We start from the raw sequence: 16001 nt of genomic DNA, 5'->3' as shown, positions 1-16001 counted from the left end.
GGTGAAATGGAAAGAAGACAGCTGGAGGGACATGGAAGTAAATTTTGGAAAAGACAGCACTATTTAAATGGGTTTTAGACTCAAACCATATGTTCTCTTTTATATGTAGTTATAGATTTTTCTTCTTACAAAAGATATATATTATGGGATATTTTTAGGACACGTACTGATGTGTTTTTTTTACCATTTACATAATTGGCAAACTTTTATTTATATTATAATTACTCATGGACTCACCTGAGTAAACTGTACTGAAGGTCCCTAAACTTTGCCAAAAGGAGCAGTTAGGTCCCTCAAGTTTCAAAAGGAGCATTTAGGTCCCTCAAAATGGATGGAAAACGCTGCTTTTTGTTTTCCGTCACTAACGGCCGTTAAAATGAATATAATATTATTAAAAATTATTAAAATAAAAGGAGAATTAATATACACGTAGATTAATGATTGAAAACAGATGATTTTGATGAAAAGAAGCCTTTTCCAATTACTTAGAGGTTTCAACTTACTTTTTCAATGTGTACACGTGGAAACCTTCCAACTTCTCTCGTTTTTTCTGGTTCCTTCCTAATAATGTTTTGGCGGTAATTTTTTACTGTTCCCAACCCTATTTCCCCCCTTTTCACTTCCTATTTATATGGTCCCCCCCCCCCCCCCATTTTCACTCTCAGTTGTCTTTTTGCCATTTACTCACTCAAACACTTAAGAGAATTTGAAGTTATTACTCTGAGTTTTCTGCAAAAATGGGTTCTTGCGTATCAGGAAAGAGGACTGCTGATAAGTGGGAATGTCGCACCCCCAAGAGAACAAGAATTTCCAGATGGGACGAAGGTATTTTCATTCAATTTGTCGGTTTTTTCAATAAATGTTTGCAGTTGAGCCATGATAAATTAGGGCTTTTTTGTTAAGTAACTTTTTCCCAAAATTGGTGCATGCATTATCTTGATTGTGGTGTTTTATATGTTAATTTAAACAATCGTGGGCTGATTTCGCATAATTTTTCAATTGAAGTTGAAATTAGGGTTTCGTCCGTTTTTACTTTCCAATATTTAATTCGAATTGATGCTTGCATGTTCTTGAAAATGGTGTTTAATATGTTAAATTATACAATTGTTGCGTAATTTGGAATTAATTTAAACTAGATTTTGTAGTAATTAGGGTTTCACTTACTGTTTTTGATTCACTTAAATAAAAAACAGAGTTTGATTAATTCGAATTGATGCTTGCATGTTCTTGAAAATGGTGTTTAATATGTTAAATTATACAATTGTTGCGTAATTTGGAATTAATTTAAACTAGATTTTGTAGTAATTAGGGTTTCACTTACTGTTTTTGATTCACTTAAATAAAAAACAGAGTTTGATTAATTCGAATTGATGCTTGCATGTTCTTGAAAATGGTGTTTATTTAAACTATTGTTTCTTAATTTAGAAGTATTTTAATCTAGATTTCGTATAATAATTAGGGTTTACTTACTGTTTTATTGACTTTGGCCGTTACTTTGACTTTAGGAGACCTTGCTTTAAGGGAGGCACACCCCCTTTGCCATCATCAAGACATCCTCATCACCCAGATCTTCACCAAGCTGGACTGGGAGGGGCAGGCTGCTGTGCAGATGGTATGCAAGCAGTGGCGTAGGTGGGCCAAGTTGCGGTACCGCCTCCCATACCACTACCCTCAAGGATGCTACCGCGCATGGCTGCGGGAGTGGGTGATCATGGACATCATTGACAATGATGGCCGTGACTTCCACGCCTGGATGGACAAGGACATGACCGTCTACTTTGACGGCTTCCCCCTCCTTTTCAAGGAGGAGGAGTAGCTGGTGGTGGAGGCCATGCAGGGGTGGGTGGTGGTGGCGCTGGTGGTGGCCCCTCTTTTGTCAAGCTTATGATGATCCAGCTTGTTTATAGCTTTTTTTATTTTTAATTTTCAAGGACAATTACATTACTACTGTCATTGCAAGTAGGTTTTTGTGAATGTGACAAATGTTGGTTTTTGGTATTTGTCACTGCTATGACAGTAGTTTATATCTAACCGTAGGCTTCTCCCTCAATAGTGGATTGAGGTTTGAAATGTTAGGGTTGAAGCCTACCCTTTTGTAAATGCAACTGACATGATCATGATGAATGAATGAATGCAATTTAACCTTTTGTTATCTCTTGTGTTGTTATTCAAGATTTGGTTTGGTTTGATTTCTTAAAGTTTTGTTTTTTTAATTGATATTGTTTAACTTTGATCAGATGATGTTGATGATTTGACTTTGAACCCTTGCATATATGTGCATCATGGTGGTGAATGGGTTGTGCAAGGTGATATGGTTTATAGTGGGGGGAGGGTGGATGTCTTTGATTACATCCATGAGAATGCAGATGGCAAATATGTTAAGGAATTAGTGGATAGTTTAGGTTATAATGATATAGAGAAAGTACATTTCTGGGACCCTAGGAAAGAATTCAAGAATGGGGTTAGGTTTTTAGGTTTTGATAGTAGTACTTGTGACCCTTTCTTAGCTTTACTCTTTAAATACAAAAGCATTCATATATACATTGAACATAAAATCAAACCCACCTACAACTTTAACCTAAACAGGAGTGCAGGAGGGGGAGGAGGGAGAGGTAGCTTCCTTGAGTTGTTGAATACTGATGTGGTTGACTTAAATTCTGATTATGTGGAACCACCTTTTACAGTACTCCCACCCAAACAAACTGAAACTCAACCTGAACCTCAACCTGAACCTCAAATTCAACCTCAAAATGTGCCTCAACCTGAAATTGATTATGATTCAGAGGGTACAGATGAAGATGATGATGAGTTAGCCACTGCTAGGTCTAAGATATCTGATGATATGAGAAGGGAAAAGGCTTATTTTGAGGAGTTAGTAATGCTGAAAAAACTAGCAGAAAGTAAAGTAGAAGGTGGTCTGAATTTGGGGGATGACTTTGATGGATACAGTGACTTAGACAGCCCTAGTGAGTCAGAAGATGAGGATGATGTTGGTTACTTAGTTGCACCACAACACCATAAGAGGGGGAGAGGGAAACAGAAGCAAAACAACACTGAAACTGAAGAGAGGGAAGCCACTTTTTATGTTGGGCAACAGTTTGAGAATCCAAAGACATTTAGGAAAGCAATCATAGATTATTCAATTGATAAAGGAAGAAACATTCCATTTTCTAAGAATGATTCCACTAGGGTTTGTGCAGAGTGTGAGCACAAAGATAAAGGTTGTAAATGGAGAATTTGGGCTTCATGGGAGAGAGGAAGAAGGTCATTTACAGTGAAAACATTTGTCAGTGAGCACACTTGTGGTAGGACACCTATCATTAAGAAGATGACTTCACATTGGATTGCAGAACACTACCAGAATCTGTTTAAGGTTAACCCTTACATGAGAGTGCAAGATATTCAGGAAACCATTTGGTTAGAAAAGGGTATAAGGGTGAGCAAAGACAAGGCTGCCAGAGCTAGGAGAAGGGGTCAAGCACTCATTGTTGGTGAATACAAAGAGCAGTATGCATTACTCCCAAGGTATGCAGCTGAGATAATAAGAAGCAATCAAGGGAACACAGTGAAGTTGAAGTTGGATGCAAATGTGTTTGACAGACTGTATTTGTGTTTTGAGGCACTTAGGAAAGGGTTCTTGGCAGGATGCAGACCTTTCATATCACTTGATGGATGTTTCTTAAAGGGACCATTTGGGGGTCAATTGTTAGTAGCAGTAGGGAGGGATGGAAACAATCAAATGTTCCCTTTGGCTTGGGCTGTTTGTGAGGTTGAGAGCACTGACACATGGAGTTGGTTTCTAGAACTTCTAGCTACTGATTTAGGCACTAGTGAAGGAGCAGGGTACACTTTCATGTCTGACCAACAAAAGGGTTTACTTGCTGCTGTGTCAAATGTGTTTCCACAAGCTGAAAGTAGGGTGTGTGCAGGCATGTGTACTGTAACTTTAGGGGAGTGTTTGGAGGTGGTTTAGAGTACAGAAAACAATTTTGGACTATTGCAAAAAGCAACACAGTAAATCACTTCAATGAAAACATTGAAGTAATGAGGGGTATTTCACATGAAGCTGCTGAAGACCTACTGAAAAGGAACTACAAGAAATGGTGTAGGGCATTCTACACTCCATTATCTTGTTGTGACAGTGTAGACAACAACATGAGTGAGGTGTTTAATGCATACATCTTGAGTGCAAGGCACAAGCCTATTATTACCATGTTGGAAGATATCAGAGAGGGTTTGATGGAAAGACTGCATAAGAAAAGAGATTTTATTGGGAAAAAGGAGATAATGTTGTGTCCTAGGATCCAAATTCAGTTAGAGAAACACAAAATTTGGGCTAGGGGTTGGAATGCATACTGGGATGGTGGGTTTTGCTATGGAGTAAGAGAAGGTGCAACACAGGTTAAGTATGTGGTGGATCTGAACCAACATACTTGCAGTTGCAATGCATGGCAGGTGAGTGGGATTCCATGCAAACATGCAATTGTTGCTATATGGAATAAAGTAGACCACCCAGAACAATATGTCAATGCATATTTCTGCAAACAAACCTACATGAAGGCATATGAATTTTTGTTAGAGCCTTTAAATGGTCCTCAAGAGTGGCCTACTTCTGATAGCATTGTTGTGGCTCCAAAGGTGAAAAAGGTCAATGGAAGACCTAAAACAAAGAGGAGATATGGTGTTGGAGAGGTAACTGCATCTGGTAAGCTGAAGAGAACAGGTTGTTCTATGAAATGCAGCTTATGTGGTGTGATAGGCCACAACAAAAGGGGTTGCAAGAATGCCCCTAAGGAACAACAACACAGCAACAATCATGCTACTGCAGAGCAGACCACACCACAGCAACAACACCCAAGAACCAGTTCAGCTATACCAATGCACAATAGGGGTGTGGGTATTAATACCTACCCAAATGGGTATCAAAGAATAGCTACTGTAAGTCATTCAATATACTCAAATTCTTTCTTACATGTTACTTTACTGTACTGAAGCCAACTTGTTCCTAATTTGTTTTAATTAATGCAGCCTATATCACAACACTTCCCCACACCACAGAGGCAAAGACCTCCTGCAACTTTCTATTCTGATCATGGGGGTGAGCAAACCATCTACTCCTTCCCTGCACATGACTTCCCATTGTCACAGACTCAACCAAGTCAAGGACACACAATATCAAGCCAAGCATTGCAGGATCTTGCAATGGCTAGAAGATTAGAAAAAAGACCATGAGGTTAGATTTTATTGAATTTAAAGTCTTCATTACATTTCATTAGTGCAGATCATTACATTTTACCTACCCACTTAACCCACTTAACTTAAAACAAACCAGATAAAAAAAAAACAGAACCACTAGGATTACAACCCACACTTCACATTTCACACTAATAGGTCTTCTCATCTTGCTCATCACATAGTCTGCCTCCCTCTTCCTTGCATAATTGTTAGCTTCACTAAGTTTTGTCCTAAAACTATCAACTTCAGCAGCAAGACTTTGTTTATCTTGCATTAACCCTAGTATGACAATTGTTTGCCAAGTTGTTGGTTCTTGTTCATCAATCCATCTAAAAAAAATGCAACCCCTTCTGTTTGTTTCAACATCATAATCTGGACAAGCAATGAACCTCCTTCCAGGATTTTCTTTTGTCCATGCCTTTTGAATGGATACTGTGAATCCACAGTAGCACCTCTTAGGGTGTTCATTATCACCATTGTTGAACAAAGAGATAGCCCTGTTCATCATTCTGCAAATAAATTACGTTTTAATAATTATTTCCTAAATATGTTTAATTATTGTTAAAATAAGCTAACTTAAGATTTTAAAAAAAATGGCAGAAAAATACCTTTTTGTTGAGAAGAGTCAGCTATGGTGGAGCAACAGAGAAAAAACACAGAGCAGAAGATGGAGAAGAAAGAATTTTGTTTTTTAAGTGTTTTATTGTTGTTTTGTTGTGCATGGAATGTTAAATACTCTGTTTTTTGAGAGCCTCAACGGCTATATTTTTGTAAAAAGCTAACTGAAATGAATTCCCCTTTATTTAATTATTGGTAAATGGTAAATGTAACTGTTTTTTTGTCGTTTAGTGCCTTTTATTTAGTTTCCTTTTAATTTAATTGAATTTTAACGGCCGTTAGTGACGGAAAACAAAAAGCAGCGTTTTCCATCCAAACGCAGGGACCTAAATGCTCCTTTTGAAACTTGAGGGACCTAACTGCTCCTTTTGGCAAAGTTTAGGGACCTCCAGACCTATTTACTCGGACTCACCTATATCACTCTCTTTAAAAAAAAGTGAGTAATTTTCCACTACCCCTATAAACTTTGAGATATTTTCACTATCTATATTAAAAAAAATTCCCGCTATCAACTACTATGAAATTAAATAATAAGTGAATTATATTGCATTAAACTCTGTGCCGTTCAAACCGGTTCGAGTGTTCTAGGACGGAGGGAGTATATATATATATATATATATATATATATATATATATATATATATATCTATACTAATATATTAAACGACGTTCTTAAAAATGTATACGTGTCACGTACGTCCCTTCTTATTACGCCATGTCATCACTATCAGCATCACGTCATGTCATTGACAAACAAAAAACATGTAGCAAGGATTGAACAACATACCTATTTGTTAAAAGTTACACTTCCTCCAGGAATTTCAGGCTGGGGGGGGGGGGGGGGGCGAGAAATTTATGTCAGAAAAAAATGTACATAATGTGTCATTGTAGGGATTCAATCTTGGGTTAATTGTGTGAAACATTGGACACTTGACCATTAGGGCAAGACAAGTTTGGCAGAGTTTATTGGCATTTAATACTATATACTTCCTTCGTTCCGGAAATATCGCACCATTTGTTTTTACACTATTCACACTACGACTTTGGATATTTTTTGTGATTCGTACGTATGAAAATTTTAGTCATGTGGGGTCATGTTAGGTTTGTATCTATATATATTTTATAAATATTAATTTTTCATAATTTTTACTTACACACGATTTGAAATATTAAGAGTCAAAGTAATGGTTAGAAGAGTAAAAGTCAACTATGGTGCGATATTTCCGGAACCATGGTTGACTTTTACTTTGGGGGGCGGCCGCCCCCACCCGCCCCTCTGTCTCCGCTACTGTAAACACATATGTTCTTTTAATAATAAATAAAAAATTGAACAAAAGTGAATGCAAAAAAAAGGGGAATGATTACTTCATTTATAAATGTACAGTTAGGGATGTTCATCAGTCTAAACTCGAACCGAACTGGACCGACCCGGACCGAACCGAAGACCAAAATTTTGATAATTCAATATCCGGAGACCGAACCGGTTATGCTTGGACCGAACCCGGACCGAAAAAATCGGTCCAAAACCCCGACCGTTGTAAACCTATTTCTATGTATTTGTAAGCCTAACCCGGCCCGTTTTATTTTGGCTTGGTCTGACCCTAACTCGGCCCGTTGAACAGGTCTATCGTGATCATACCGAGCTATAGTTTGTAAAACCAGGTTTCTGAAGGCTGTTGGTGATGGTTGTGGACTCAAGTGAGGCCTCATGTTTACAGCAGGGTCACCACCGATTGACCTGCATGATTTTACTCGCGTTTCCTGCAAGTTCCAGTACTTGTGCAATTTGCACCAACTCTTCCATTTGCACTAACCCTCGTCTTCAGCAGACGGTGAACACGGCCCACGGGAAACTGTATTATCAAACCACAACAAGGTCACTACGTCAGATACAGAAATTGAGAATCAACTAACGTGTCTTAAAATAAAACCTTATCGGATGCACTAAACATTCCCTAGCTACTTAATTTAGGGTACCCATATCAGACACGGGTACGTGTCTAAGTGTCTGACTCGTGAAAGAAATTCATGATTTTGACCGAAACAATGAAGTGTTTAGTATCCATATTAATGTCTGAGTGTCAAGGATCTGACACGGGTATTTGATGTAAAATGATAGTCCAACCAAAACAGCAAATAAATCAATAATCATGTGAATAATTGAATCAAAATTAACTAATGTCAAAGAAAACAAACAAAAGAACACCATGTGCAATTGTGCATCCCTTAAAGTTTTTTTTTATTATCACTTCATTTCTTCATTAGTGTATGTTACTCCATGACATCAAGTTTGAATGTTAATTAAGTACTTATTCATTAATCACATCATATTGTATGTTACTCCATTTCTTTTTATTCTTCTCATTTGGAAATACATAATTATTGTTATTTATCTATGTGTATTGACCCTGGGTATTATCCTGGCCATAAAAGTAGTTTTAGTTATTTTGAAAAGAAAAAAAAAATTTAGGGAATGAGAAGTGTCGTGCAACTTTACCCGTTTTAAAATACTAGTTGTTGGAACGTGCGCTAGCGCGCACGTTCCCCCAAGATATAAAAAATTATCTTCCGAAACTCTATGCAAATCACAAGCCTAATTAATCATAAGCATGAATACATTATTCCGTAGATGATAAGAAACGCAACTAATTACTTGATGTAGGTTACATATATATATAAATCCCTCAAATACAAGTTCATCAGGGTAGTGCAAATGTTCTTTATTGTAAACTCCATGAAAATAGTCAACAAGTTTAGGAGTGTGTTTTAAGCACTAAAGCACACTGTTCATAAAACATGTATTTCCGAGACTTTGCAATCCACTCAAGCCCGGAGAACCTGATTCGACTGGACTACTACTAAAAGTTAAAGAATTAGTCCTAGGGAAACAGTAACTATTTCCAGTACTACCATTCATTGTCGTGGATGCACTGGAAGAGGAACCTGCAACATTAGCCATCTCGGAGAACTTGTCTCTCTTCCCATCCCTGGACTTGGAGAATCTGACAACCCATAAATTTGTAATTCCAGAAGTATCTGTGCAAGATAACCAAAAACAAAATTTTAAAAAGGCAGACAGGGCAAACAATGAACAAATACCTTTGGGCAAATTTGTTTTCATCAATCGAATAATAGGACACAGACTTTTCTTCTTAATACTCTTTTTTTATTCTCTCGTATCTTACAACTTCCCCTCTCAATGAAGGGTCATTTGTATGAGAAATTATAAAATGACAAAAGCCCTAATACACTCCTGCCAGCTGTGAGAATACCGAAATACCAAAATATTTCCCCTGATCCCTTTTTTGGCTAACTCAGTCCCAAAACTAAACAAAGGGCAATCAAATTCTACCTAACTGAACTCATTTGAAACCCGTCCAAACAATGAGGATCAGTGTTTAAAAATTAGCGATTAAAAAGGAGACATGAGGATTTGGAGCAAACGACGCAAGATGGTCCCGTCAACACATTTAGTTTCTAAAGCATGTTACTGACTTTTTAAGGTGAAAGATGTGATAAGAAAATATCAATTCGCATAAGCTTGAACGAGCTAACCACATTAGGTCACCAAGCATATCACAGCTTGCCAACTTATCGGGTCCAAAATGTATCACAGCTCACAAATGACTTTACATGCAGCATATGATCTCTTCCACCTGACATAAGTCCCTTCCTTTCTGTTTTCAGAAGTTCCTTTCATACAGTGGTTATTGAACATTTCTCCTGTTATTTACTTCAGTGTGGAAATACACAATTCGGGGAAGGTTTGGTAGGGTTAGCTTGCTGAGATATGAGTAAGACATAAGTTCCAACAGATTTCTTACGGGGTCCCCTTTAAAAAAGAAGTTTTCATCATATGTGATGAAAATCTAAAAAGATAATGAAAGAATGGAAGCCTACAATAAAAGAATCTAATAAATGCAATTGAGGTCTCAAGTCCAGGCAAGCATTTACCGTAGTCAAGTAGTTCAAAAGTACAAATTATCAACAATTTACCTCCTGATCAGATTGATGATGAATATCCTTTGGAGGTGAGTTGCAGTCATTCACAAAAAAATGACTTGTCCTTCCAAAGAAGTCCCATATGTGCAACTATAACAGTGGGAGTAATCAGAAACAACTTCATTGTCCTGAGAAAAGATGAATCAGTTCAATAAGATTCTTTCCAACTCAGCCTCAGTATTGAATATTTTGCAAGCTCGTCTGAAGAGTTCTGCAGCATTATCCTAACCAAAGCATGAATTAAACAGTATTGTGAAAAGAACACAATATAAACAAATAAGAAAACAAATAAATAGATAAGTTGATTACTTGAAACTGTCATTATTCAAGCAGCACTGCAACATAATTATCATTGGCTGGATCCTCTGAGCCCTATTTTAAAACTCTCCGTAGCTTGTAATTAGATCCTACTACCTCCTAAATCTACAATTCATAATGTAATGAAAAAATAATCTTGAGAAACGAAAATAAAATCCCTAATTACCAAGGTACGACTATAATACAGGGGCATAATTTAGGTGAAATAAATGGAAATTTAGCATTTAAATTCATATATAAACATAGGTAAAGTATTGAACATTAAGAAGACAATGAAAATTATTTCTTCCCCAGCATGTCTTTCATGCATAATCTCTAGGTTGGAAAGGTAATCATAAGTTTTTCATTCCCATAGGTAAGGATTCTAGGTTAGGTGGCTAGCACGAGGCGGGAAACTAAACCCTGGTATTTTAAGTGAGTGATACGCCACACAGTCAAGTGGGCTACATGGCATCAAAAAGATCATCTAGATGCCTATATAGAACACCAAAACTGGATACAAATACATGTCAAGTTAGGTTAATCATTCTCAAGTTACTTCGTACATCAAGAAAAGAGAACTACAGGTTCATGGAAATTACCTTTTTTTCTAATCTTAGCTCCTAATGAGTTTACTTCTCATAAAACAGAAAGCCTGGTTGTAAAGGGTTTAGGGTAAACATCTGCTATGTCAACATCACCAGTTGAAAAACTTCCAATACGCTTTATTCCACTTTTAGAATCACTATGCCTACATATTAAAGAATCCAAACATTGATCTACAATGTATTGGGCAATCAGAACTTTATCAATCTGAAAGAAATAGAAGATAGGTCGAGTTGCAAATTTAATCAAGCATCTAATCTGAAAAAGTACGAGTTCCCTTGAAGGTTATGATTGGTATGAACAAAGAGAGAATGAGAAAGGATCAAATACTGATGCTGATAAATCTCAGTGTGAAACAAAAACATTGTGCTTGAATAATTTGAGGCCAGTGAGGGACACAACCCCAAGCAACAAAAATGACAACCAGCACATACAACCTTAAAGGTAATTGTAAAAGAGAGTAAGTGTACGGATGAGAAAATGGAAAATTGCACAGAGGTGGACGTAACAGTTGAGGCAAAAGGTCCTTATAACAGTTGTAGAGGACAGAAAAAAGAACTTGTGATGAACTGATGAAGCAATATATACCTCGATTCCGTTCTGAGTTACTTTTATGGACTGCTTTTTTCTGAGCAAGAGAAGAGACTTCGTTGAATACATGAACGACATCCAGTAGTATCTGCATTGTAAAGAAACGTCAACAGCTACACTATGAATTGTGGGAATAGTATTAGAGGTCCTTACCTGCCGAATGTCTCTCTCCTATTGCAGAAGATATGGATGCCAGCTCCACCTTTGAACAATCATTTCTCGTAGTTGCTGAACTCTGTAGTGATTTTCCACATCAATTTTTCTCCTGTATACTTCTAGGCACTCTTGCTCCAGCTCAAGTAACATCTCATCCCGAGTTGTTTCAGATTTGCCAACTTCATCCCGAGTTCTTTCAGATTTGCCAACCATATCCCATACAATCTTAATAGATTAATAAGCAAAATCAATAAAATTAATGCAAGAATACACAAGCCATCCTTGCATCAAATTCATCTTATATTCTAATTTTAGCTATACCTAAGTTCATATAATATAGATCTACATGTTTTTGGTCACTTGTATAATCAGACCACTTTGGACTATAGTCAGCTAAAACCACCACAAAGAATATCAATTCCGTACTATTCTGGCAATGTACAAAGCTAAAGACGCTAAGATAAGCGATTCAGAGACTCTAATTTGTTGTCATTTTCTATAACAACTATAAAATGAATCACATTTGTAAAACAAATTAAGAATTGATAACTTTGGCAAACGAAGAGCCTTCATTGCCGATGCGAAAGAATAGTGATTACATACGAAGCTCTTTGAGCACAATCAATTATGGTTTAGTTACAACAAGAGACAACAATTCATATCTCTGTTCTGGTTTGCAATCATTAGGCTTTCCGGAGAAAAAATAGTGATGCCTTAGAGGTAGTGACAATCTAAAGAATTTTATCAATTTTTAAGATATGATAACCTATTAATTAATTACATCATTTGCAAACTTCATGAACAGTTCCAATTCCAAGATTAAATTAAAACAAATTGTATGAAGCTTTATAAGTGTTAGGATAGGATATTGTTTATAAGTGTGATATTGTTTTATAGGATATTGCTTTATAGGATATTGTTTAAAACAAATTAAAACTAAAGTATGAAGCTTTATAAGTGTTAGGATAGGATACGCCGATGAGTTGTGACGTGATAATTTTATAAACCAATTAAAAAGTTAAACGATCAGCTAAAAAAGACCTTGGAAACAAAAAAACATAGTAGATCAAAAGAAAAGCAGCAGCAACCACACATAAAAAAACGGCTAGGACAGCGCTGCAAATCAAACAATGATGTCGCCCACCTCACAACATAAAATCGCACCTCACTTTTGTCCTTCAGAACATTTTTAAAAGAATTTATTTCAGGAAAAGGGATTAAAAAACGACAAGGTGATGAACAAACAGTAGATAGAAGCACAAACAAAATAATATATATTACCACTTGGGAATTATCAAGCAAGAGTTTCTCCAAAGCTTTTAATATGATTAATGATGCTGATGTTCACAGTTATTATTCAGAGGTAAGAGCAAGAGAAATGAATACTGAGCCCAGAAACAAGTATTATAGGAAATCCTATTTCAAAGGAGTTCCACTGAACAAAGAAAAAGCAATGAAGTTTACCAGCACAGTCGAAAAATCCAACCGACATATACAAGTCGTTAACAATCACAAGTGAGGGGTACTGACAAGAAAGAAAGCCCCCACACCTCCCTTTCAAAAATGAAAGTATCGACAATCAGGATAACTAAGAATGCACGGAAGAAACATGTGGAAGAGAAATAAAACAACAAATTAACATCAAAGTAATGTTGATATCCTTAGAGGTTAGAGCTAGGAATACAGGCAGAACAAATATTACCTTAGAAGCAGTAGCCAGGGAACTTGTAGCCTCTTGAATAACTAAACGGAGAAATTGAGACTCGATCAGACTTCATAGCATCAAAAAGTCGAACGAACATGTCTATCTTATCCCTGAAAGAAGCAGTTATGATCAGAAAGCTTTCCACAAGAGAATTAAGATGGTACCAAGGGAATTGCGCAATGGAGGAATGTCCTCAGTGATTACCTGAAAAACGTAGGCATACGCTGCGCAAGAATTCCAATTGCTTGATAAGCAAATGTCCTGGTCTCCCGAGATATAGTATCTGAACAAACGCATCAGTAAGTATGCAAAGACTATGTCTCTGTTAAACAAAGGTTAAGCATTACAAAGTTAACAAACTATACAAATATTAAAAACCTAGCGAAGAATAGCACAGAGAACTTTTTTTTTGCAATATACCTGCTTCCCGATTGTTAGTCCCGTAAAGAGACTTAAGAATTCCGGTCAAAATGAGTGGACCCATAAGCTTTAGTTGATCCATTCTTGCCTAAAAAAGGATAGGAGCGTGAAAGAATAAATAAGTGCAATAAATAAACCACTCATAAATGGACTGTGTTATAGTCATTCGGTTATTAGACGGTACGCAAATCATAAAAAAGTTACGTGAGTGGAAATGAGTATTTAGACATTCAGAGATATCAGCTGATTTGGGAGGAAATGAGTAACGAGCACACGTTATCTAATAAACAAACTCAAAACCAGGACAGATATTACTCCCATAAACAAATTGATAGTAGAGCCACCAAGAGAAAAATACGTGAGTGGAAGGAGACCACTATTATTTGAATAGAATAAGAGTCAATTTCTTTCTATGCGGCAATGGGTCCTGACATCTGTAAGTTGTACCTAACTAACAAGCTAATGTATAACAAAATAAATCATATTAAGAATTGAGGTTAGTTGTTAGACAATAAATTATCACCTATAATCTCATGCACATGCGCAACCATCAAGACTCAAAGTTTACTCTATCTGCATTGGCTCTCATAACCTGCAAAAAGAAAGAAGGAAAAGGAGATGAACCTGGAGTTATTTCTCGATAACACACAGTAATCCATACAACAGAGTCTAAGAGCATTTACCACATCAAGGACTAATTATACTTTGGTTATGCTCGTACTATACAAATTAAGACCTAAGATCATATGAGTTTAGTAAATGTATAATTAATTCATTAGAATATCTCCTCTTAAATATAAATATTCATATATACCAACCTGATTACTTTGTTTTCTTGTGGTTCGGGAAGAGAAATCTGTATGAGTTTGAATAATACATATTTCAATATTCAGGCAGGAAGTTGCATTAGAGCAGAGCAATAGAAATAGAAGAAGAAGAAGAAGAAAAACTGGAAAATGATATTCAAGAATTTAATACTGATGTAATCAAAATCTAACCTCGCCAACATCGATTGGGACGAGCAGATGGTATGAGGAGGAAACACCATCGATATCTGCTGCAATTCATTAAAAGAATGAAGTTACGAATTCTTAGAACAATTATAGAAATTTCCAAATCAACTATTCAAATCAACTAACAAGAAATTCAATTGTAAGAAATAAGAATGAACTACTCCACTAATCAAAGAACATCATCACTTCATCAGACTCCCTAAATTCAATAATGTTCAGTAAAATCATTATCAATGAATTCACTGAAGTTCAATAGAATCAAATCATTATCAAGACTGACATTTACAGTAGGAACAGTGTAAATTGAACAAAAGTTATTGGAAAAAGCAGGAATAATTAAAACACAATAACACCTACTCAAATTCTATCAGATTCCAGGAGAAGAAAGGAAAATCAAAAAATTCAACAAAAGAGCAAAATTCTACAAACTCAATTAAAAATAAAAACCCAAACATTCACCCAAAATCAATAAATGGCCAATTTTTAAATTTCCAAAATTTTCAATTTTTAGCCACACAATTCAGTAAAATCATCAAGTGGGGTCAAAATTTAAAACCCTAGCCTCAAAAAAATTCACAAGAAAATCCCCAAAAAATTAAATACGAAGAACCAATATGAAAGACTCGAATTTTGCTTGATTCCACTGGTCAATACTAACCATTAATTGAAAAAAGTCGAATTAACAATCAAGCAACCAAATACCACAAATCAACTAACAATCAAACGCTAAAAATTGGTCTAAACAGAAAAATCAAGAATAAAACCAACGGGAACGCACCAATTAGGCTGAATTAGCATGATCAAATCAGATAAACGTAAGTGTTAATTTTCACCTTGCGATTTTATCCACAGTTCCTTACTCGGACTCCTTCTCATAATCCTCGAACTTGATCCTCCGATCGCCATAAACCGACATAATCTTGAAGCGTTCTGAAAGCAGCAGAGAAGGAGTGAAAAGGTGAGAGAAAACATGTTGGTTGGAATATCACCGGCCAGGTTCAGTTATTGGTGAGAAGATTGATGTAGCAGGGAAGAACAATGAAGGAGAGAGAAAGAAGAAGGGGGAGGAGAGTGAAAATGGGGGCTGATGAGCAGAGCGTAGGGTTTGTCGAAACACCATCCAAAAACCAGGGGTGAAAGAAAGAAGCAGGGAAAGAGGGAGAAGGGAAACAGGGATGACTGGAACGCGTGGCATGATCTTCTTAGAGGGGCAAACCAGTAGTAAAGATTAAGAGGCGGGGGCAATACAGTCCTAACACTATTGTAGGAATAGTAACTTCAAGTTTGTATGTTTAGAAGTGTTAGGATTAGGATTAGTGCAGATGTACATAGGAAGTATTACATAAAAATGTTATGGA

At 36.4% G+C, this 16001-nt stretch overlaps 1 protein-coding gene across 1 annotated transcript; it reads left to right on the top strand.

Annotated features, from left to right (window-relative positions):
• The first annotated feature begins 400 nt into the window (after positions 1 to 400).
• On the top strand, positions 401 to 2131 carry LOC130472276 (uncharacterized). Its single transcript, XM_056842843.1, has 2 exons — positions 401 to 825; positions 1506 to 2131. Exons 1-2 carry the CDS (start codon positions 738 to 740, stop codon positions 1814 to 1816), a joined length of 399 nt encoding a protein of 132 aa, XP_056698821.1. The 5' UTR covers positions 401 to 737; the 3' UTR covers positions 1817 to 2131.
• Positions 2132 to 16001: the final 13870 nt, after the last annotated feature.

Source organism: Spinacia oleracea, chromosome 4 (genome assembly GCF_020520425.1).
Source record: "Spinacia oleracea cultivar Varoflay chromosome 4, BTI_SOV_V1, whole genome shotgun sequence".
Classification (NCBI taxonomy): domain Eukaryota; kingdom Viridiplantae; phylum Streptophyta; class Magnoliopsida; order Caryophyllales; family Amaranthaceae; genus Spinacia; species Spinacia oleracea.
Note: the sequence above shows the minus strand (reverse complement) of the source record. Positions and strands in the feature narration are given on the sequence as shown.

Excerpts from the sequence above, each read along its gene's own strand:
- LOC130472276 (XM_056842843.1), top strand. The coding sequence starts at position 738 with ATGGGTTCTTGCGTATCAGGAAAGAGGACTGCTGATAAGTGGGAATGT. Across the intron at positions 826-1,505 it reads AATTTCCAGATGGGACGAAG|GAGACCTTGCTTTAAGGGAG; the intron begins GTATTTTCATTC and ends CTTTGACTTTAG.